We start from the raw sequence: 21125 nt of genomic DNA, 5'->3' as shown, positions 1-21125 counted from the left end.
GGGATGCAGGTCTCCAATGGGCACTTTTCCCTCTTTTGCTGCTTCCATTTTTAGTTGTTTGAATCCACCCCGGAGCAGTAAATTGCAGTGTGCAGCAGGGATGGAGCTGGGGATCCACCCTGAGCCAGCTGCCTCCATCCTCCCCAGGACATGGTTTCCTGTTGGGGTCTATATAAAGGTTGTATGAGGCACGCTGGGGTTGGTGCAGGTAGGAACGCTCTCCCTGCTTGCCATGGGTCAAGAGGGCTCTATTATCCCTTTGGAAAGAGGGAAAGGTCTGTGCTGCCCCTTCCCTTCTGCATCTGGGATATCGCGATGTCAAGGCCAGGTTGGGTGACACGGCCTAGTGTGAGGTATCCCTGCCCATGGCAGGGGTTGGACATGGATGAGCTTAAGGTCCTTTCCAACCCAAACCATTCTATGTCCGTGGGTGCTTGGTGAGCAGGATGCATCCCCGCTGTCAAAGCCATAACCGCCTCCTTCTGCCTTGGGAAGCTGAGCATCAGTCAAGCGGTGCCGCTGGGTCTTGGCTCTCCCTCCCTCCTTCCCAGTGACTCTCCCAGCCACGGGGCAGCTCCTTGCTGCCAATGATCCATACGCCATGGAAATATCCTGCTGTCGAGCCCCTGAATCAGCTGGAAGGCGCCCGCTCCGAGCTGGGATCTGCAGAAGGGCTTTGCCGTGCACTGAGCCAGCACTGACTCATTGGTCAGGAACTGCTGCTTCTGGAGGCGCTGGGCTCCTTCCATCCCTGCATCCCTCCCCTCGGAGGCCCACGCAGACGCGCCGCATTAGGGCATGTTCCGGGGAGCGTGTGCTGTGGATGGACACAACCACGCAGAGGCAGGATGTGATTGCCACAAATACCAAAGCCTATTTCTTGTTATATCCCCCCTCCATACCTTGAAGAATTCCACCTCCCCCTTCCTATCCCTCATAAACCAGTCCCATCCCATAACTCTTGGAGTTTGTTGCGTGCTGCTTTTCCCCTGTCTCATTGCTTGTGTCAATGCTTCTCCAGCCGCGGGGTTTGGGGCAGGGAGGAGGTGGCCGGAGCCCCCCAATTGGGTTTCCTGGGGAGCATCCGATGTTAAATGGGAGCTGTGGCCGCCCCATCCCTGGCAGTGTTGGATGGGGCTTGGAGCACCCTGCTCTAGTGGAAGGTGTTGGTTGGAACGGGATGAGCTTTAAGGTCCCTTCCAACCCCTCTGTGATCCACGGGGAAAAGGGGAGTGCAGGGGGAGCAGGAGAGGTGGTGGCTGCAGCTCTGTGCGTGGGGAGGATGAGTAGTGGCTCATTACTCACTGCCATTGTTACTCACTGTTTGCACAGCCCCTGCTTCCGACAGCTTCCCACAACAGGTTGGGAATGGGAGCATGAGGCGGATGGGACAGGGACCGGGTGAGCTTGGGATGCTCGGAGCTGGCTGCAGGGTTGTGCCTCTGTGTCCAGAGAGGGCTTTGGGATGGCATCATCCCATCCACACCCTCATGTTGTGTCCTGGAGCATCCACCACCAGCAGCACCCTGGCCTTGGGTTGTGCAATGAGCTGGGCAGGGATCTTACCAGCAAAAGCCCAGCGGGAGCAGGAACACCGGGATCTCCATCCCAAGCTCCCGCATCCACAGATGTGTTGGGGGTGGACCACGGCTCCGTGCTGCTGGAAGCAGTTGGCCAGAGCCGGCATTGGCTTTGGCTCCCCCTTGGATGTGTTCTGGCAGAGCTCCATGCTCCTGGCGTGGTGGGAAGTGGGGGGGATGAAGGCCATGGAGGGCACATCCCTATAGCCGGGATTGGGCTCCCTGCGCCTGATCCTGGCTCGGATGCCTCCGTGCCCGCAGCAGGGATGGGGACCAAGGGGATGCTGGCAGGGATGGGAGCGAGCTGCAGCGCTGGCCCTGGAAGCTGGGATTGCTCCCCAAACACTGGGAACACAGCTGTTGGTGGAAGGAGATCTGCGTGCGGAGGCGAGCGCTGGTAACCCCTTCAGCTCCGGGAAGTGCTTCCATAGGGAATGCCCTAGAGGTCCTATGGAGGGCACCGGGGTTGGCAGTGGGATCTGTGTCCGTCTGTGGCATGGATACGGACAGGTTTTGGTGTGGATATGTGGGATTTGCCATAGGGAAGCCTTGGGTCGGAGCGTGGTGCTGCTGGTCCTGGGTCGTCTGGGACTGATGTGGAAGCAAGGGGCAGAGGCCAGGGTCTGCCTGTGCAGGGGGGAAGTGGCCATTCCCCATAGGAATGTTTCTCCTATCCAAAACCTGTTGAGATTTGAGAGCATTTTCCATCTGAGCATGATTAAATGGAGACATTTCTGGAAGCTGGTCCTGGGTCAAAGCCTTTGCGTCATTTTGATCGATGTGGGAATTCCTCTTCTTGGCACAAACAAGTGCAGGAATTGGGGAGCAGAAACCTCCTTTTCCTCAACTGGAAAATGACCCCCACTATTCTGGGAAGGTCCCCCAGTGCTTCACCAGCACCTTTGTTCTCAACACATCACATTCAGGAGGATATAACCTGGGTCTCTCCATGCTGGGGATGCTCCATGGGGACATCCCGCTGTCCGGGATGGATGCTCCACAGCATCACCGGCAATGGGGAGCTGCAGGGGGGGATGCGGGGCTGCCTCTCACCCTGCCCTCACTCTGCTCTCCTCATCCACAGCTCGGAGGGGCCAGCCCGGGGTCCCCATGGAGTGGTTGTTGTGGAGCCCAGTCGCCGAGCAGTAGCCGCAGCAGTGGGATGTTTACCTGGAGGTGCCTCATCCTTTGGGCTGTGCTGGTCACAGCCGCGCTCTCAGCTGCCAGGCCGGCGCCGACCCTGCCCGAGCAAGGTAAGATGGGCAAAACAACCCAGCATGGGCATCCAGTGCACCAGGGGCATCCAGTGCACCGTGGGCATCCAATGCACCAGGGGCATCCAATGCACCAGGGGCATCCAACCCATCATGGGCATCCAATGCACCGTGGGCATCCAATGCACCAGGGGCATCCAGTGCACCAGGGGCATCCAACCCATCATGGGCATCCAACCCATCATGGGCATCCAACCCATCATGGGCATCCAATGCACCATGGGCATCCAGTGCACCAGGGGCATCCAATGCACTAGGGGCATCCAATGCACCATGGACATCCAACCCAGCATGGGCATCCAATGCACCAGGGGCATCCAACCCATCATGGGCATCCAATGCACCAGGGGCATCCAATGCACCAGGGGCATCCAACCCACCATGGGCACCAAACCCATCATAGGCATCCAATGCACCATGGACATCCAACCCATCATGGGCATCCAATGCACCAGGGGCATCCAACCCATCATAGGCATCCAATGCACCATGGGCATCCAATGCACCAGGGGCATCCAACCCTACCATGGGCATCCAGTGCACCATGGGCATTCAATGTACCATGGGCAACCAATCCACCATGGGCACCAAACCCATCGTGGCCACCCAGCCCACCATGGGCACCCGACCCACTGTGGGCATCTAACCCACCACAGGTATCCAATGCACCATGGGCAATCCAACCCATCATGGGCACCCAGTGCACCATGGGCATCCAACCCATTGCATCCAACCAACCCATTGCATCCAACCAACCCATTGCATCCAACCAACCCATTGCATCCAACAACCCATTGCATCCAACCAACCCACCATGGCCATGCCAGATGGGACCATCTGCTCCTTTATCCCTTGCATTCCTCCCTTGGCAATAAGATAGCCAGGCTCCCATGTGGAAGAGGCAGAGGCTGGTGTGAGGTGCCACCACAGGGCTCAGCATGGTGCCACATGGCTGTCAGCAGGGATGTGACACACGTTATCCCATTTGGTTGGGCACAGGGAGGTGCGCACAATTCCCTATGGATGTTTTAAACCTGGAGATAGTGGCAAATCCTGGTGGTGTTGGTTTGGATGTGGGGCCCTGGGGGGCTCTGTCACAGCGCTGTGATGCGTGTGAAACCTTGTGCTTGATGATCCTGGTGGGGATGAGGATGTGGGAGCAGGGTACCAGCACATGGATGAACGCATCCCATGGAGACCCTTGGGATTGCTCCTGCCTGGAGAATGGGTTCCTATGGGGGTGGTGCAGGTGGTCCCTGCAGCCTCTGCACTGCTGCAGAGCATCACTGGGCTGGAGATGAAGAGCACATCCCCAAGCGAGGGCATCCCCTCATTGAGGGGCTGTGGATGGGCTCTGGGGGGGATCTCCAGCGGTTCAAAGCCTTTGGTCCTTCCCCTTGGTGAGGCAGAGAAGAAGCAGAGCTCCTGATTCCCTGCCTTTTGGTTTTAATTACCCAGGAATGCCTGGTCTATGGGGACTGCTTTGCTTCCTAAGGCTCGCTCCCCCTTGTCCCCCCATCAAACCCCAGAGGCTGGTTGCTGAGGAGCAACCCCTTCACGGATCACGGCTTGGGATGGGGTAGGAGCCCCATGGGCATCAGCAGAATAGGGCCACGATGGCTGGGTCGGTGGCTCTGCTCTGAGCACAGCTCCCTTGGTCACGGATCCATCCGGAGCCTTGGCAGAGCATCCCTGCTCGCGGGGACCATCTCCAAGAGTTTTCCATTGGCACGCTCGCTCCCCGCTTGTGTCAACAGCGCGGTTGACGGCGGTAAACATGTTTTCCTCGGGAGATTGCTCTTCCTGGAAGAGGTTTCCTGGTGGGGTTTGTGGTTAAGGCGCTGGCACCGTTGACCATGGCATTGGGAACGCTGTTAGGTGGGGTTTGGGGTGCACCGAAGCCCTGCACCCCCCCCTCGGAGCACTTTGGAAGCAGCATGATGAAGGTTGGAGAGGAGGGAGCTGGTTCCTTGCCAGCCTCATGCCAGGGCTAACAATAACCTCTGGAAACCATTCCCGACACGGTTCCCAGCAGGGCGGCCCAATTAGTGCCACAGCAGGAGCCCGGCTGGGGCAGAGTCCGGCCCTTGGCTCCGGGGCCGGCTGCTGGGAACACAATGTTCCCAGCAGGACCTGCGGGATGGGAAGAGCCGCTCTGGAGCCAGGATCCACAGCCGGCACCTTGCAGCTCGCTGCCAGATCCAGCCCCATAGATGGGGGTCCCATGGGGTGCGAGTGGGGCATCGCGTCCATCATCACCGGTCCATGAGCATCCGCGCGCTGCTGCTTTATCCTGGATGCGTACGGGTCCTGAGGAGCCGGGAATCCTGGAGCCCGGATTCTCCATCCTGGCTCCCCCCCCTTCTCCCTCTCCTCATGGATTTGGGGATCAGTGCAAAACCCCGCAGCAAATCACCCATTTGGGGCACTCGCTGTGGTTTATGCACACCTAAACCTGGAGGTGGTAAAAAACCCAGGATGGGGGGGGAAAGGCAAGAAGTTTCCATGCGCGGCCTCCCACGCCCTCCTCACAAAGCCCCTCTTTGTCTCCAGGTTAAATAGAAACCTGCACCAAATTGCCGAGGGGATTTTGTTCCTCTCTCCCTGTCTGCTATTGTCCTCCCTGCTGCTGCTGCTGCTGCTCTGGCATTTCCATGCTATGGGGCTGCCCCATCCCTGCCTGCGGGTGCAAAGAAGGTTTCTATGGGGAGCTGGAGGTGGGGGGGGCACCGTAACCTGCACCCCAGCCCCAAATTGGTTTGGGGTTCTTTGGTCCAGCTATGGACAGAGCATCCCTGGAGGTGGCAAAGCGAGGGGCTCAGCTTGTCCCCAGGTGGGTTTTGTTCCCTTGCTCCCCATTTCCATGCTCTCCATCCCACTTCTTTTCCCTCTAGTGTCTCCCAATGCATTCCCAAGGGATCAGGTTTGGAGCCCATCACACAGCCATGAAGCCACTTGATGGCAGCAGCCCAGGGTTGTTACTGGAGCGTGGTGGGGGGACACCACCATCCCCAGACCCCAATTGCAGGGGCATCTCCGTGTCCTCTGGGCCATGGCGCTGCTGCCCTTCCCCTCCCAGCCTGTTGAGTGGGCACTGTTCCCACATCCCGCTTTTCCACTGGGATGCTGCCACTTCAGCCCTTAATTGAGGAGGAAAAAAGGAAACCGGAGTCTTTGGGATCAGCAGCAGTGCTTTGGAGCTGCCCCATGAGGGGTGTCTGTGGGGCTGGGGGCTGCCTGTTGAGCCCCCCATGTGTGGGGCACCGCAGGGAGGCCAAAAGCCATTGGCACGTGTGTGATGGGGGTGTTTTCACTGTGCCCCCCAGGATGGGCAGGACCCACCTGGGGTATCCCAGGCCTGAGGGGAGCCGATGGGCGAGTGCTTGTGCCCAGTGCTTTGAGTGATGCAGAGCATTGATTGTGGCTGCCCCAAGGGGGAAAGGGGTGGGTTTGTGCTGACAGCTTTGCAAAGGACCAACAGGGCTGTTAATGAAGTGCTGCTTCCTTTGGCACAGGCTGGGAAGAGCGGGATGCATGGAGCAGTGCATCAGTGCCCATCTCCCTGCATCCGGGGACCACAGGGTGGGATAACCTGCCTTGACACCCCAATATAGCTTCATTAGGAAGAGCTGGTGGTGCCTTGAGCTTCCATCACATGGAAGGGGAGCCAGGGATGTGCATCACCCTGGGATGCAGGGATGCTGCTGGGGGCATCCCCCTTGATGCTTGCTTCTGTGGCTCCCGCATCCTATGGAAGGGGAACAGGGATGTGCATCACCCTGGGATGCAGGGATGCTGCTGGGGGCATCCCCCGTGATGCTTGCTTCTGCAGCTCCCACATCCTATGGAAGGGGAACAGGGATGTGCATCACCCCAGGATGCAGGGATGCTGCTGGGGGCATCCCCCTTGATGCTTGCTTCTGCAGCTCCCGCATCCTATGGAAGGGGAACAGGGATGTGCATCACCCTGGGATGCAGGGATGCTGCTGGGGGCATCCCCCTTGATGCTTGCTTCTGTGGCTCCTGCATCCTATGGAAGGGGAACAGGGATGTGCATCACCCTGGGATGCAGGGATGCTGCTGGGGACATCCCCCTTGATGCTTGCTTCTGTGGCTCCTGCATCCTATGGAAGGGGAACAGGGATGTGCATCACCCCGGGATGCAGGGATGCTGCTGGGGCATCCCCCTTGATGCTTGCTTCTGCAGCTCCCATCCTATGGAAGGGGAACAGGGATGTGCATCATGCAGGGATGCTGCTGGGGGCATCCCCTTCCATTGCAGCCTGGGGCTGGGGTTGAGGGGGAGTGAAGACCATTTTAAATAAGAAAGAAACCAATCCCCACATCCCGGTAAAGCGCTTCCTGTTGGGATTAGCGGGGCTGCCGGGCATGTGTGTGCTTTCTCCTCAGGAAATACCTTTGGAAAGCCCCGCTGGGGTCTCCAGGGCAACCGGCGGCCCCTCGCCCCCCGCCCGCATTGTCCCTGCACCGCTTTGTTGGCTGCTTTATTGCCATCCCCATCGGCATTGGCATCGCCGGCAGCAGGCTGGGCTGGGTGTGCATGGGATGGGGGGCACCGGGGATGGGGGGGAAGGTGAATCAGTGCCCTCCCTTCCCCAGGGCTGTCCCCATCCCGTTATCCCATCCCGTTATCCCCATCCCGTTATCCCCATCCCATTATCCCCATCGGGGACCGCTCGGTGACAGTTATAGGTGCTCGGTGATGCTTCCCATCTGGCCGGCGCTCGCCAGGCTCGGCTCCGCTCTCGGTTCCATTTCAAAGCTGGGATAAGGTCGTAAAACCAGCACGGGCTGCTCTGGATGGTGCTTTTCTGGGCTGCAAACTGCACTGGGATGGGATGGGATCCAGGCTGGGAAGCTGGCGCTATCCCCATCCCAAAGGGGTTAAGTTAAACAGGAGCCAACAGCAGATAGTGCAGTTCTAACGTGTGTTTTGCTGCTCCCTTTGGTGCGGGTGTGCACCAAAGTCCTCCCTGTTGCCCTGCTTGCTCTCAGGGGCTGTGCCTGGGCCATGGTTTGGGTTACAGAGGAGCAGAACACGAGGAAGAGTTAATAATGGAATGATTTGGGTTGGAAAGGGCCTTAGGATCATCCAGTTCCATGGGCAGGGACACCGCACACTGCCACCCAAGGCTCTGCCTACCCTGGATGCTTCAGGCTGATGGAGCCCAGCGATCCAATGGGCTCACCCTAACGAAGGTGCATGGAGCTGGTACCCAGCTGTAAGGGTATCCCAGGGCTGTGCTGCTCCGGATGCTGTGATTCCAATGGGATGCATGTGCCAGCCCGTTGCCACGGCCCCATCCAAGCCTGTGCTGGCTGGGTGAGTTAACCAGGACACGCTCCTTAGGCTGTGAATTCCTTATGGGGCCATTCCCACCGTGGTGTTTTCCGCCTCATCCCATGGTGCCAGAGATGGGCCCTGGGTGACCAAAGGGCAGGATCCTGCCCTCTGCCTCCCCTCTCCCGTCCATCACAGCCCCGGTCATGCTGTTAATGCAAAACAGCCCCTGATGTGGCTGGGGGGAAGAGGCTGCTGCCTTTGAAAGGGGATCTGGCAGGGGTTGGTGGCACTTGCATGGGGTCCTATGGGATGCCGTGCCCATGGGAAGGGGCTTGTTTGAGCTATGGCGCTGCCTCCCTGGCATTGGATTGGGGTGGGATGAGGTTTTCCCTCCCTTTGTACCTCCCAGCAGTGTTTTGGGATGCGGGCATGGTGTGAGTTCAGTTGGTGCTGGTGGGACCGTGCGGGTCCACCATGGTGATGGGTGCCTGGATCTGTGCATGGCTCCTCACATGCTGGTGGCTGGGGACAAGCATTTGTGCTTAGGGACGGCCCTTGTGGAGGTTGTTGTGCTCCATAAGGAATGCGCCGGTGTGTGGGAAGGGCAGAGCCGGGCGCAGAGGGAACGGAGGCAGCGTGATAAGGGGCAGATAAGGCAGCGGCTGCGGCTCCACGTTTCGGGTTGGTTTGGCTTCTCATGGCTCTTTTATCGCTCGCTGACCTTGCTGTGCTTGAGAAGGGGATGGGGAACGGGCAGGAGGACGCTGAGGACCGGGTCCCGTGATGCTGGGGCCGGTGGCCATGGGGCACTGTGTGTGCTGGAGGATGCCTGTGACTCATTGCAACAGGAATCACAGCGACTGCAAGCACCAGGCAACGGGGGCAAACAGCACTGCAAAGCCAGCCCCTTCCCCCTGCACTGAAGGGACTCCCATCAGGCTTCATCTGTGTTGAAACACTTTGGAACCTCTTCCTGATGGATCTGGAGCCCTGTAGCAACAGAGGAAAGTGAATCCCTCCTTGCAGTGCTGAGCAAGAGGAAAAGGAGGAATTGTGGATGTTTTCCCCATGAAACTGCTCACGAGTGCAAGGAAACAAGAAGGGGCCAGAAAGCAAAGCACAGGTCACAGTGGAGAGCTCGGCTTTTGGCTTTGGCAGCAGGGAGCTGCTGGGAGGAGCAGAGCACTCCATCCCCTGCCTGCATCCCCTGCCTGCATCCAGGGATGTCTGATGCAGGATGCGGTGCCCAGGGGTGCACCAGGGAGGAGAAGAGGTTGTGCTTGTGCCCCTCAGTGGGCACCAAGGGGTGAGGGTGATGCCATGGGTTAGTTCTGCACCCGGTGTGCACTGGGATGCTGGTTCCCAAGGGGAAGCTGTGGCTTTGCGCTGTCCCCCATGGATGCAACGCTGGTGCACACTGAGCACCCCTCGAGACACCCATCAGCTGAAGACTGAGCCTTGCCAAGCTGTTTCCAAGGGTTGGCTGGGATTTTCCAGCCTCTGCTCGGGATCCTTCTGGTTGGATCTGTGGAGAGCTTCATCCATGTCCCTGTGTCCCGACTGGCCGCCTGCTCCCTACCACCATCCTGAAGCCACAGCACTCCGGACATGGAGCCAAGCGCATCATCCCAGGATGATGCTCACACCGCATCACATGGAGCCCCCCCCGCGCCTGTGGAGCTGCAACAGCCCAAACCCTTCCTCTCCCAGATGGAACTGGAGTTGATGGCTGGAAACCTGGACCAAGGCTGGGATGGGGAGAGCAGCTCAGGCACCACCGTGGAGGGTGGAAGGGCAGCGCTTGAGGACAGAGCCGACGTCTGCACAGGGAGGGTCAGGAGATGAGAGGAGGCAGCAGCGGGATGGAGAGAAAGGATCTTTGTGCTGCTCACACGTGTCCCGTTGGGAGCAGCTGCGGCATTCCCGGCCTTGGGAACGCTGGGCCCGGCATCTGTTCCCCTGCTCTCGCTCCCTGCCCTCTGTGCTGCCGCAGCCCCTGCTCTAATACCCTCAGCCTGGGTCCTGGTGGTGGCATGGGGACCCTGGCCTGCTTCGCTCCTGGTGCTGAGGGTCCTGGGCTCTCTACACAGTGGCAGAGCCGAGCAGGGATTTGGGATGCTCCTGGGAGAGGCTGGTCCTGCCCAAGCAGCTTGAGGTGCCCCCTTGCTGTGACCATGCTTATGTGCTTACGAGACCTAGGGGTATGGGGGTGCTTTAGATCTGCCCAGCACCCAAATGGGTCCCGTGTGGGGTGAAGCAGGCACTGCCTCCCATCCCCTCCGCTCTGCAGCCGCTGCCATCACCGGAGCATCCCCCCAGCAGCGCATGTTGCCTCCTTAACAGCAGCATGGTTTCCTTTGGTCTCTATCTCCTTTCTCCTTTTCTTCTCTCTCCTTTCTCTCTCCTAACGCCTCCAGCTCTGCCCAAAGCCAAAATCGAAGTGGAATCCTACTCCGCGCATCCCGGCGACCTCCTCCAGCTGCGCTGCCAGCTGCGGGATGACGTCCAGAGCATCAACTGGGTGCGCGACGGCATCCAGCTCAGCGAGAACAACCGGACCCGCATCACCGGCGAGGAGGTAGAGGTCAGGGATGCGGTGCCCGAGGACTCGGGGCTCTATGCCTGCATGACCAACAGCCCCTCGGGAAGCGACACCACCTTCTTCTCCGTCAATGTCTCAGGTTCGTAGCGGCCCTGGAGCCGTAGGGAAAGGGGCAGCCCCAGGGCCAGGCTGCATCCGCGCATCCTTTGCATGCACCGGTCAAATGGATCTGCACAGTGAGTTAGGGTGGATTTGGGGTGTCTGGAGGAGACATTGGTGACCCCCCCCTCTCCATCTGCTGCGGCACAGGGAGAAGCACTGGAGGTTGTTGAGTGGAATTCTGCATGGGGCTGAGGTCTGTGTTGGTGCTGATGGAGCAGGAGGTGTGCGCCGAGGCTTGCTCTGTGCACAAAGGGGCTCGGCTGCTGTCCCCCATGGGGCAAGGAGCTGTGCTTGGGCGCACTGTGGAGCTCTGAAATCACCTCCGGGGCAAAGGGGTTGTGGGGCTGTGGGTGCTGGTGACGTGCACAGTGCGATCCCTGCACATCCCTGCTGAGCCCTGCAGCATCCTGCATCACTGCGCCACGATGCTCCGGCCCCGCTCGGGAATGGTCCATGCACGGGTGCTCAGCCGAGCATCTCTTCTCTTGCAGACGCGCTCCCCTCCGCGGAGGATGATGATGATGAAGATGATTCCTCTTCGGAGGAGAAGGAGGCGGATAACACCAAGCCGAACCGTACGTGTGGGATGGGTTTGCCCCTGGAGCTGCATTGGTGGGGGGGGGAAAGGGGAAGCTGGGCACAGTTGAAAGCATCCCTGAGGGATGGAGGATGCAGCGGGGGGGATGCAGCACAGGGCACCCAGTGGTGGGGAAAGCATCCTGGGGATGTGCAGGCAGGGGTATTGCATAACCACTGCTGCAGCCATGCGTGCTGAGCATGCAGCTCGCAAAGAAAGGGCTCTGTGACTCTTACCATTAAACCATGAGCAGAACCCCAGAGCTCCCTGTGGGTATCAATGGGCGCTGAGCCCCCCTGCTCTGCTCCCCAGAGGCCATTGCTCCCTATTGGACCTACCCCGAGAAGATGGAGAAGAAGCTCCACGCCGTCCCCGCTGCCAAGACGGTGAAGTTCAAGTGTCCATCGAGCGGGACCCCAAACCCCACGCTGCGCTGGCTGAAGAACGGCAAAGAGTTCAAACCCGACCACCGCATCGGCGGGTACAAGGTACCGGCAGCATCCCATGGATGGGGCTTGGAGCATCCCGGTCCACTGTGAGGTGTCCGTGTCCGTGCCATCACCTAGGGCTGCAGCTCTATCCCAGAGAACCCCCTCTAATGACCCCACAAGGGAGCACATCCCCTTTCTCCACCCCACATTCCTGCCCAGGGCTCCCGTGCCAGGGATACGCAGCAGGAATGTGGCCACGTCACAGCTCCATGCAGCACATCCCAGGGAGGGCCATGGGCTCACAGCGGGGCTGCTGGCAGCACCACGGCTCCCTGTATGGTGACAGCAGTGCCCTGGATAGCTAATGGGGCTGAAATGTGGAAACAACCAGATTCCAGCTGGGAGCAAAGAATGCAGCTGCAGGGAGCAGGAAAACCATCCCTATGCCCATAGAGGGACCCAGGGAGCACCCACAGCCAAGCCGCTGGGATCCATCCCAAAGGGAATGTGCTTGATCACAGTGAGCATCCCAGGGCTGGCGATGGGGAGCAGCACGGATCTGAGCCCGGATCCAGCCGGGAAGCACGGTGGGAACAGACAATGCAGGTCTGTTCCCTCCATGCACTGGAGCGCTCCAAAGGGATGCCCCTGTGCCCATCACGCTCCGATCCCAACATCTGCTCCCTGTGCAGTTGGCTCCATGGCCAGGCTGTCCTGGGACAGCTGGGAGTGATTACGGTCCCTATAGGAAAGGGGAAAGGTGACCTCAAAGGGAGATTTATGTCTTGCCCATGCTTTGGCATGGATGGGGATGAGGACTTGTATGCTGCAGCTTCGGATGTGACCTGTGGCCAATCCCTGTATCCCCAGGTCCGCTACGCGACCTGGAGCATCATCATGGACTCGGTGGTGCCGTCCGATAAAGGCAACTACACGTGCATTGTGGAGAACAAATACGGGAGCATCAACCACACGTACCAGCTGGATGTCGTGGGTGAGGAGCACGTGGTCCCCTCTACCCCACCATTCCCAGCGGATGCGGGTGCTGCAGGGATGGGGATGGCGAGGTTCAATCTGGGGGTTTTTTTAATTGTGGTGGAAATAATTCCATAGACCAGACAGAAACTTGTCCTAATCGCCTTATTAGCCATAATTCCCAGCTGGGAAGGCTGCTCTGAGCAGTTCCACATGTGGAGCTGCTCTAAATGCCAGTAAATGAACCATTCAAAATGTGATTTAATTTGATTACACTGAGCAAACTGAAGGGAACAGCCAGCGACGTGAACAAAGGGGTTTGTTAATGCTGACTCACCACAGTGGCAGCCCCTTTGTTAACAGCCGGGGCCCTCCTTAGGTTTGTTTGACCTCTCACCCCTCCCCTAAAATAGGTACAAGCCTGTCCCCGCACTGGGATTTCACCTATCCCATAGCTGGGGTTCCCCATAGCACGGTGAGGGGGTGGTCGAGCATCCCGAGCCCCATCCTGAGGTGCCCCATGGCCCTGCATCCCGCAGAGCGGTCCCCGCACCGGCCCATCCTGCAGGCAGGGCTGCCTGCCAACAAGACAGTGGCCCTGGGCAGCAACGTGGAGTTTGTCTGCAAGGTCTACAGCGATCCCCAGCCCCACATCCAGTGGCTGAAGCACATCGAGGTCAACGGCAGCAAGATTGGTCCCGACAACCTGCCCTATGTCCAGATCCTGAAGGTAAAGCTGCACGCCGGGATGCTCCATCCCGCATCCCCGCCGGCCCTGTGGGATGCTTGGGTACCACCGTTGGGCAGCAGGAGCACCAGAGCCACCACCAAGCTCTGTGCTGCCATTGGGTTGGGGGGGTGACCCTGGGCAATGCATGGGGCTGGATGCAGGGAGCTGAGCCCTTGCTCCATCCCGATGAGAGCAGCTCCCTCTGCACCGCAGCAGTGATGCTCGCAGCGCGCACACCAGCATCCCCAGATGTGGAGCGGGATGGTCACGGCCCCGCGTCTCCTCCTGCATCCCGTGTTCCATCCCCATCCCTTCCCCGCTGCCGCTGCTCGCAGCGTCAATGTGATTCCATGTTGTTGGTCTGTTCCAGCACTCGGGGATTAATAGCTCTGATGCGGAGGTGCTGACCCTGTATAATGTGACAGAGGCGGAGAGCGGGGAGTATGTTTGTAAGGTTTCCAATTATATTGGCGAGGCCAACCAGTCTGCGTGGCTCACGGTCACCAGGCCTCGGGCACAAGGTAATGGGGAGAACACCCCTGGGGTGTTTCCTCGGACCATCAGCGGTGGAGAACAGACCTCTGGGCTCTCTTGTTTCTGCTGTCCCTGGTGCCACAGCCATGGAAAAATGCTCAGTGGAGCCGGCTGGGCTTGTGCCCCCTGTGTGTGTCCTCATGTTCCTCCTGTTTGCTTCCCACCCCGGGTGCCTGGTGGATCTGGCATCACTGAGCACTGGTCCTTACGGTGCTGATATGGGGCCAGTGCGCACCCAGCCCTGGCATCCATCTGTGTGTGGGTGGGAACAGCATAGTGCTGTGTCCCCCATCTGTGCTGCTCTCCTGTATCCGTCCTCCCATCTCCATCCTCACTGTCTGCATCCTCCTTGTCTTCATCCTCCCATCTCCATCCTCCTTGTCTCCATCCTTGTTGTCTCCATCCTCCCGTCTCCATCCTCCCATCTCCATCTCACATCTACATCCTTGTTGTCTCCATCCTCCCATCTCCATCCTCCCATCTCCATCCTCCCGTCTCCATCCTCCTATCTCCATCCTGCCATCTCCATCCTCATTGCCTCTATCCTTGTATCCATCCTCCCATCTCCATCCTCCCATCTCCATCCTCCTTGTCTCCATTCTGCCGTCTCCATCCTCTTTGTCTCCATCCTCTTTGTCTCCATCCTTGTTATCTCCATCCTCCCATCTCCATCCTCCTGTCTCCATCCTCATTGTCTCTATCCTTGTTGTATCCATCCTCCCATCTCCATCCTCCCGTCTCCATCCTCCTTTTCTCCATCGTCCCATCTCCATCCTCCTGTATCCATCCTCCCATCTCCATCCTCCCGTCTCCATCCTCCTTTTCTCCATCGTCCCATCTCCATCCTCCTGTCTCCATCCTCCCATCTCCATCCTTGTCTCCATCTTTCCATCTCCATTATCCCATCTCCATCCTCTCGTCTCCATCCTCCCATCTCCATCCTCCCATCTCCATCGTTGTTGTCTCCATCCTCCTATCTCCGTCCTTGTCTCCATCCTCCTGTCTCCATCCTCCCATCTCCATCCTCCCATCTCCATCCTTGTCATCTCCATCCTCCCACCTCCCTCCTCGTACCTCCCCATGTCATCCAAGCCACCCAGCCGGCTCTGCCTGGGGTCCATTTCTCCATGCAGCCCATTGCCAGCATGTTCCGATGGGCAGGACACTCCGTTTGGTGAAGGGTTTTTAACCAGCATCTCCTTAGGTCCGCCTGGATGAGTGGTCATCCCGAGGGTCTCTTTAGCAGGTCTGCAGTTGGTCTCTGTCTGCTCCCCGGGGGTCTGGCAAATGAGACTGGGTTCTCCCTCCTCTCTGGCCTCCTTCCCACAGGATCTCATGGCGTTTGCTTCTCCGTTTTCTGCTTCCATTTTTCCCTCTAGACGGCTGGCGTTAACACGACAGACAAAGAAATGGAAGTCCTTCACTTAAGGAATGTCTCATTTGAGGATGCTGGGGAGTATACATGTTTGGCGGGTAATTCTATTGGGATCTCCCATCACTCTGCATGGTTGACAGTTCTCGAAGGTATATACTCCTCTTCCTCTCCCTTTCCTCCCTCCTTTCCAATGTATGCATCGTGGTCCGGGAGAGAGCGCATCCCGGTCCCCCCCATGCACTGAATGCGGGAATGCTCCCTGCAGCCGGAGCGGGATGGGATGCGCATCCCCCCGCTGTGTGCCCCCATTGGGGTCTGCCCGCTGCTCTCTCCCTGGCCCAGTTGATGCATACCCGGGTGCTTAACCAGGGGCTGCTCCATTGGAGCAGGAGGGTCCCGTAGCCAGGGCAAGGTTTTGGGGTGCTCCCTGCCTTGCCCTGCAGCACAGGACCCACGTGGGGCTCTCTGTGTGTCGCTTCTGCTGTGCCCCTGTGTCCCCATTGATGCTGCTCCTCAGGCATCAATGCATGGACCAAAGCCTGATAACAGCACCTGGGAAAGCTTTTGGGGTGCTGCCTGGTTGGTGCTCCCCAGCCAAAAGCTTTCCTCGTTATCAGGCGCTGTTTTCCAGCCGGATGCGCTCAGAGATGGGACCGGAATCTTCACTCCCTCTTACACCTCTCTCTGAGGCTCTGTTCTGGGGGGGGGGTCAGGTTGGGGGTGCAGATCCATCACTGATTGTGAGGCTGCAGCCCTATGGAGCTGTGCATGGCTCTGATGTGTCCCAGCAAAGCAGGGGCTGCCCCATGGATGGGTCCCACTGCAAGGTCGCTGCCACTGGAAGTGCTTCTGGCTGCTCTGCCCCGGGTCAGGCCTCATCCCACCATGGACTTGAGCTCTGAGTGGATGCAGAGCACTGGGAAAGGGGCCTGCTCCCGGGATGCTGCATTGCCCCATGCCTGCAGGATGGGTGATGACACCCCCTGGTCCCTGCTGCACCGAGGCTCCAGCAATGCAGAACCAGGGGGGCTCATGGATGCTAACGCCCTGTTCACACCGACCCAGCTATTGAAGACACCCCGGCCATGATGACGTCCCCCCTGTACCTGGAGATCATCATTTACTGCACCGGGGCCTTCCTCATCTCCTGCATGGTGGTGACCATCATCATCTACAAGATGAAGAGCACCACCAAGAAGACGGACTTCAACAGCCAGCTGGCCGTGCACAAGCTGGCCAAGAGCATCCCTCTGCGCAGACAGGTAACAGAAAGTAGAGAGGGGGTTTGTTTGCACCTATTGCCCCTCCGGGGGACACCCAGTGCTGGGGGAGCTCTGCCACCCTCTCAGCTTGGTGCCCATCGTGGTGCGGGATATAGGGGACATCCATGGGTATCCCCCTAGCAGAGGGGATGCACTGTGGCCCCCTTGGCATGGCTCAATGAGGGTGAGGAGAGGAGAAGGACTTACAGCAGTGTAATGCTATAGAATCACAGAATGGTTTGGGTTGGAAAGGAGATGAAGATCATCCGGTTCCAACCCCCTGCCATGGGCAGGGACACCTCACACTAGACCATGTCATCCAACCTGGCCTTGAGCACTGCCAGGGATGGGGCATTCACTTCTATGGGCACCCTGTGCCAGCGCCTCAGCACCCTCACATAAAGAACTTATCCCTTATCTCCAACCTGAACCTCCCCTGTTTCAGTCTGAACCCATCACCCCTTGTCCTATTGCTACAGTCCCTGATGCAGAGCCCCTCTCCAGCATCCTTGTAGCCCCCTTCACACACTGGAAGCTGCTCTGAGCTCTCCACGCAGCTTCTCCCCTCTAGGCTGAGCATCCCCAATGCTCTCAGCCTGGAAATCAATAGCTGGGAATGAACTCGCACCTTAGCCTGGCCCCAGCGTGGCAGCAGCACAAGCGGGCAGGGTTAGGGCTGGGAGCCCCCTGGCTCAGCATCCCCGTTGCCATGGGGACAGCGGATGCAGCGTGAGGGTAACCCACGGTCCCCCCCGCAGGTCTCGGCCGACTCCAGCTCCTCCATGAACTCGGGGGTGATGCTGGTGCGGCCCTCGCGCCTCTCCTCCAGTGGTACCCCAATGCTGGCCGGCGTCTCCGAGTACGAGCTCCCCGAGGACCCGCGCTGGGAGCTGCCGCGGGATCGGTGAGGTCCCATGCGTGCCATGGGATGCGGTGCCGGAGCAGCGGGGCTGGTGGCACCGGGGATGGATCTCAGTGTAAATCTCTCCCCCGGCCAGGCTCATCCTGGGCAAGCCGCTGGGGGAAGGATGCTTCGGGCAGGTGGTGCTGGCTGAAGCCATTGGGCTCGACAAGGACAAACCAAACCGTGTGACCAAGGTGGCTGTGAAGATGCTCAAGTGTAAGTGGTGGTGACAACGGGGGGGGATGCAGGCAGGATGCTGCAGGATGGGGGTACCCACATCCAACCCGCATCCAACCCCCATCACCAACCTCTGCCTTTAGCCGACGCCACAGAGAAGGACCTGTCCGACCTCATCTCCGAGATGGAGATGATGAAGATGATCGGCAAGCACAAGAACATCATCAACCTGCTGGGAGCCTGCACGCAGGATGGTGAGGATGGGAAGGAGCTCTCATTGTATCCATAGGGCCCGGAGCTCCTGCTCCGTGATCCAACCTCTCATCCCACCATAGGACCCCTCTATGTGATCGTGGAGTACGCCAGCAAGGGCAACCTGCGGGAATACCTGCAGGCGCGGCGGCCCCCGGGCATGGAATACTGCTACAACCCCACACGTGTCCCTGAGGAGCAGCTCTCCTTCAAGGACCTGGTCTCCTGCGCCTACCAAGTGGCCCGGGGCATGGAGTACCTGGCCTCCAAGAAGGTGAGGAGCATCCCGATGGGATGCGGGGCTCGGGATGCAAGCGCGTTTTATGGTGGGGACCCATCCTTGGGGACCTGCTGATGTCCCGCTGCTTGGGCAGTGCATCCATAGGGATCTGGCGGCCAGGAACGTCCTGGTGACCGAGGACAACGTGATGAAGATCGCTGACTTCGGCCTGGCCCGTGACATCCACCACATCGATTACTACAAGAAGACCACCAATGTGAGTGTTGCTCTGTGTGCCAGGGATGCTCCATCCCGTGCTGGTGATGCCACGGGCATGCAGGGCTGCATCCCTGTCCCCATCCCTGTCAGCACAGAGCTGATGTGGAGCTTTCCTGCGCCCCAGGGTCGCCTGCCAGTGAAGTGGATGGCCCCAGAGGCTCTCTTTGACCGAATATACACGCACCAGAGCGATGTGTGAGTAGGGACACGGGATGGGATAGGGGACCAGGGACCCGAAGGCGATGATGCAGCGGGAAGCCCTCAAAGAACCCAACGGGGGGATGCTTGGCCCTATGGGTGCCCCAGCATCTTCTGCGCTTGCCCTCTATAGGTGGTCCTTTGGTGTGCTGCTGTGGGAGATCTTCACCCTGGGGGGCTCGCCCTACCCTGGTGTGCCCGTGGAGGAGCTCTTCAAGCTGCTGAAGGAAGGGCACAGGATGGACAAGCCCAGCAACTGCACCAATGAGCTGTGAGTGGAGCAGGGCAGGGAATGGGGCTGCAGCGGCACCGGGGCTCATCCAGCTCCAACCCCTGCCCTTCCGCTAGAGCAGGATGCTCCAAGCCCTGTCTGAATCCCAATCTCCCTTCTATCAGGTTCAAGCCATTCCCCTTGTCCTGTCCCTGCATCCCTTGTCCAGGCTTCCCGTAGCCCCTTTAGGCATTGGAGCTGCTCTAAGGTCTCCCCAGAGCCTCCTCTTCTACCAACTCCTCCCATTGCTTCTTGCAGGATAGGATCACAGGATGACCCCGGAGCAGGGATTAACCCAGCTCCCCGAGCATCCTCCTCCCAAAGCATCCCTGCAGCCAGGAGGCTCCTTCCTTCCACACAGGGCATTAGCCCTACATCCCTGGAATGACGCCTTTCCTGGCCATGGGCTCCCAGTGGCCGTTCCAGGGTCTCCATGCTCATCCCTCGCCTCCCTCTGCCCGTAGGTACATGATGATGCGGGATTGCTGGCACGCTGTCCCATCGCAGAGACCCACCTTCAAGCAGTTGGTGGAAGACCTGGACAGGATCGTGGCCATGACCTCCAACCAGGTAGCCCATGGGATGCTCTATCCCCATCCAAACCTGGGTGCTCCCCATGGGATGCTCTACCCCCATTTGGAGCTGGGTGCTCCCCATGGGATGCTCTACCCCCACCTGGAGCTGGGTGCTCCCCATGGGATGCTCTATCCCCATCCAGAGCTGGGTGTTCCCCATGGGATGCTCTATCCCCATCCAGAGCTGGGTGTTCCCCATGGGATGCTCTATCCCCATCCCCATGGGATGCTCTATCCCCATCCGGAGCCCATCCTCACTGTTCCTCCCTCCCAGGAGTACCTGGACCTCTCCATGCCGCTGGATCAGTATTCCCCCGGCTTCCCGGACACCCGCAGCTCCACGTGCTCCTCGGGAGAGGACTCGGTGTTCTCCCACGACCCTCTTCCAGATGAGCCGTGCCTTCCCAAATTCCCACCTCAGCACACCAACGGGGGACTGAAGCGACACTGAGGGGTGGCATCCCCATAGGGACCGGAGCAGAACGGAGGGGGGTCACAGACACAACGGCAGCATCTCCCCTAACCAAATGCATCCACCTCGTGTGCCGGGAGCTCCCTGCAGCCCAAAGGTTTCCTTCTCTTCCTTTTCCCTTGGATATTTCCACTTGGTTAAGCCGGAATCTTCTGTTGGAAGTGAGGAGCCAATCACCCATCATGGAAGAGCCAGGATTAACCATGCCTTGGAGCCGAGCATCCTATGGCTGTGCAAGGGGACTGGTCCTGCATCTCGGCAGTGCCAACACCAATGGGATTTGCTTTCCAAACCCTTAGCACCTCGGGATCGGGAGCTGCAGCGGGTGCCCCCCCCCCCCCCCAGTTTTCCCAGTGCTAAAGACAAAACTCCTGTGTACATAACGACAAATATGTATAAATATGAATATATATTTACATGTCTTTTTAAAGGGGTTGTTACCAGAGATGCACCAGGCGGGTAGGACGGTTCTAGTGGCTGGGAGGGATCAGATGCTATGAAAAACCAACAAAAATCCATATATTTTGCTACTTTTTGCTGTTTTTATGGTGGTTTGTTTTGTTTTTTTTCTTTTTAAGTTATGTTCTAAACCCAGTTCAGTTTTAGGTCCCTCGGTATCAATTGCTGCTGCTGCTGCTTCACTTTTATATGGGGCTCTATTAAACAGTACCAATAACGTCGATGCCTTGTGGGAATACGTTGTCATGATGTGCCTGCCCCTTCCCTGGCCCTCCTGCACCCCATGGCACCATATTGGTGCGTGGGATGCTTGTGCCAGCAAGGGGTTGGGATGGTACCCGGGGATGGGGCTGCGTCCATGGGAAGGAGCAGGGATCATGCTGGACCCCAAGGCATTGGTCCAGCCCTCCTCAACTCCCCTGGGTGATGCCCACCAGTGCCTTACCGGGAGCATCCGCATCCTGCCCGAGCTCTGCTCCATGGAGCTGGTGCTGGGGAGGACAGGCTGCGGTGTTTCCATGGGCAGGGATGGGGATATGCGTGTCCCTTCCCTCCTTCCCTGTCACTGGCG

General features: G+C 58.9%; 1 protein-coding gene across 2 annotated transcripts; it reads left to right on the top strand.

Annotated features, from left to right (window-relative positions):
- The first annotated feature begins 2676 nt into the window (after positions 1-2676).
- FGFR1 (fibroblast growth factor receptor 1) lies at positions 2677-20113 on the top strand. Of its 2 annotated transcripts, XM_061349686.1 has the most exons (17): positions 2677-2833; positions 10577-10840; positions 11355-11438; positions 11753-11928; positions 12742-12865; positions 13386-13576; positions 15490-15634; positions 16551-16747; positions 17506-17651; positions 17746-17867; positions 17972-18082; positions 18164-18354; positions 18455-18577; positions 18704-18774; positions 18911-19048; positions 19513-19618; positions 19898-20113. In XM_061349686.1, the coding sequence occupies exons 1-17, from the start codon at positions 2743-2745 to the stop codon at positions 20072-20074; spliced, it is 2457 nt and encodes an 818-aa protein (XP_061205670.1). In that variant the 5' UTR covers positions 2677-2742; the 3' UTR covers positions 20075-20113. The 2 variants fall into 2 exon arrangements, with proteins under 2 accessions (XP_061205670.1, XP_061205671.1); XM_061349687.1 differs by lacking the exon at positions 10577-10840.
- Positions 20114-21125: the final 1012 nt, after the last annotated feature.

The sequence above is a fragment of the Neopsephotus bourkii genome, unplaced genomic scaffold (assembly GCF_033783945.1).
Source record: "Neopsephotus bourkii isolate Nb327-2 ecotype Australia unplaced genomic scaffold, CSIRO-AGI_Nbou_v1 NB_457, whole genome shotgun sequence".
NCBI lineage: Eukaryota > Metazoa > Chordata > Aves > Psittaciformes > Psittacidae > Neopsephotus > Neopsephotus bourkii.
This window is presented reverse-complemented; position numbering and strand designations above follow the sequence as displayed.

Bases quoted from the DNA above. Each gene is read 5' to 3' on its own strand.
- FGFR1 (XM_061349686.1), top strand. From the start codon at position 2,743: ATGTTTACCTGGAGGTGCCTCATCCTTTGGGCTGTGCTGGTCACAGCC. The intron at 16,748-17,505 runs GTAACAGAAAGT...TCCCCCCCGCAG, and splicing joins GCATCCCTCTGCGCAGACAG to GTCTCGGCCGACTCCAGCTC. The intron at 17,652-17,745 runs GTGAGGTCCCAT...TCCCCCGGCCAG, and splicing joins TGGGAGCTGCCGCGGGATCG to GCTCATCCTGGGCAAGCCGC.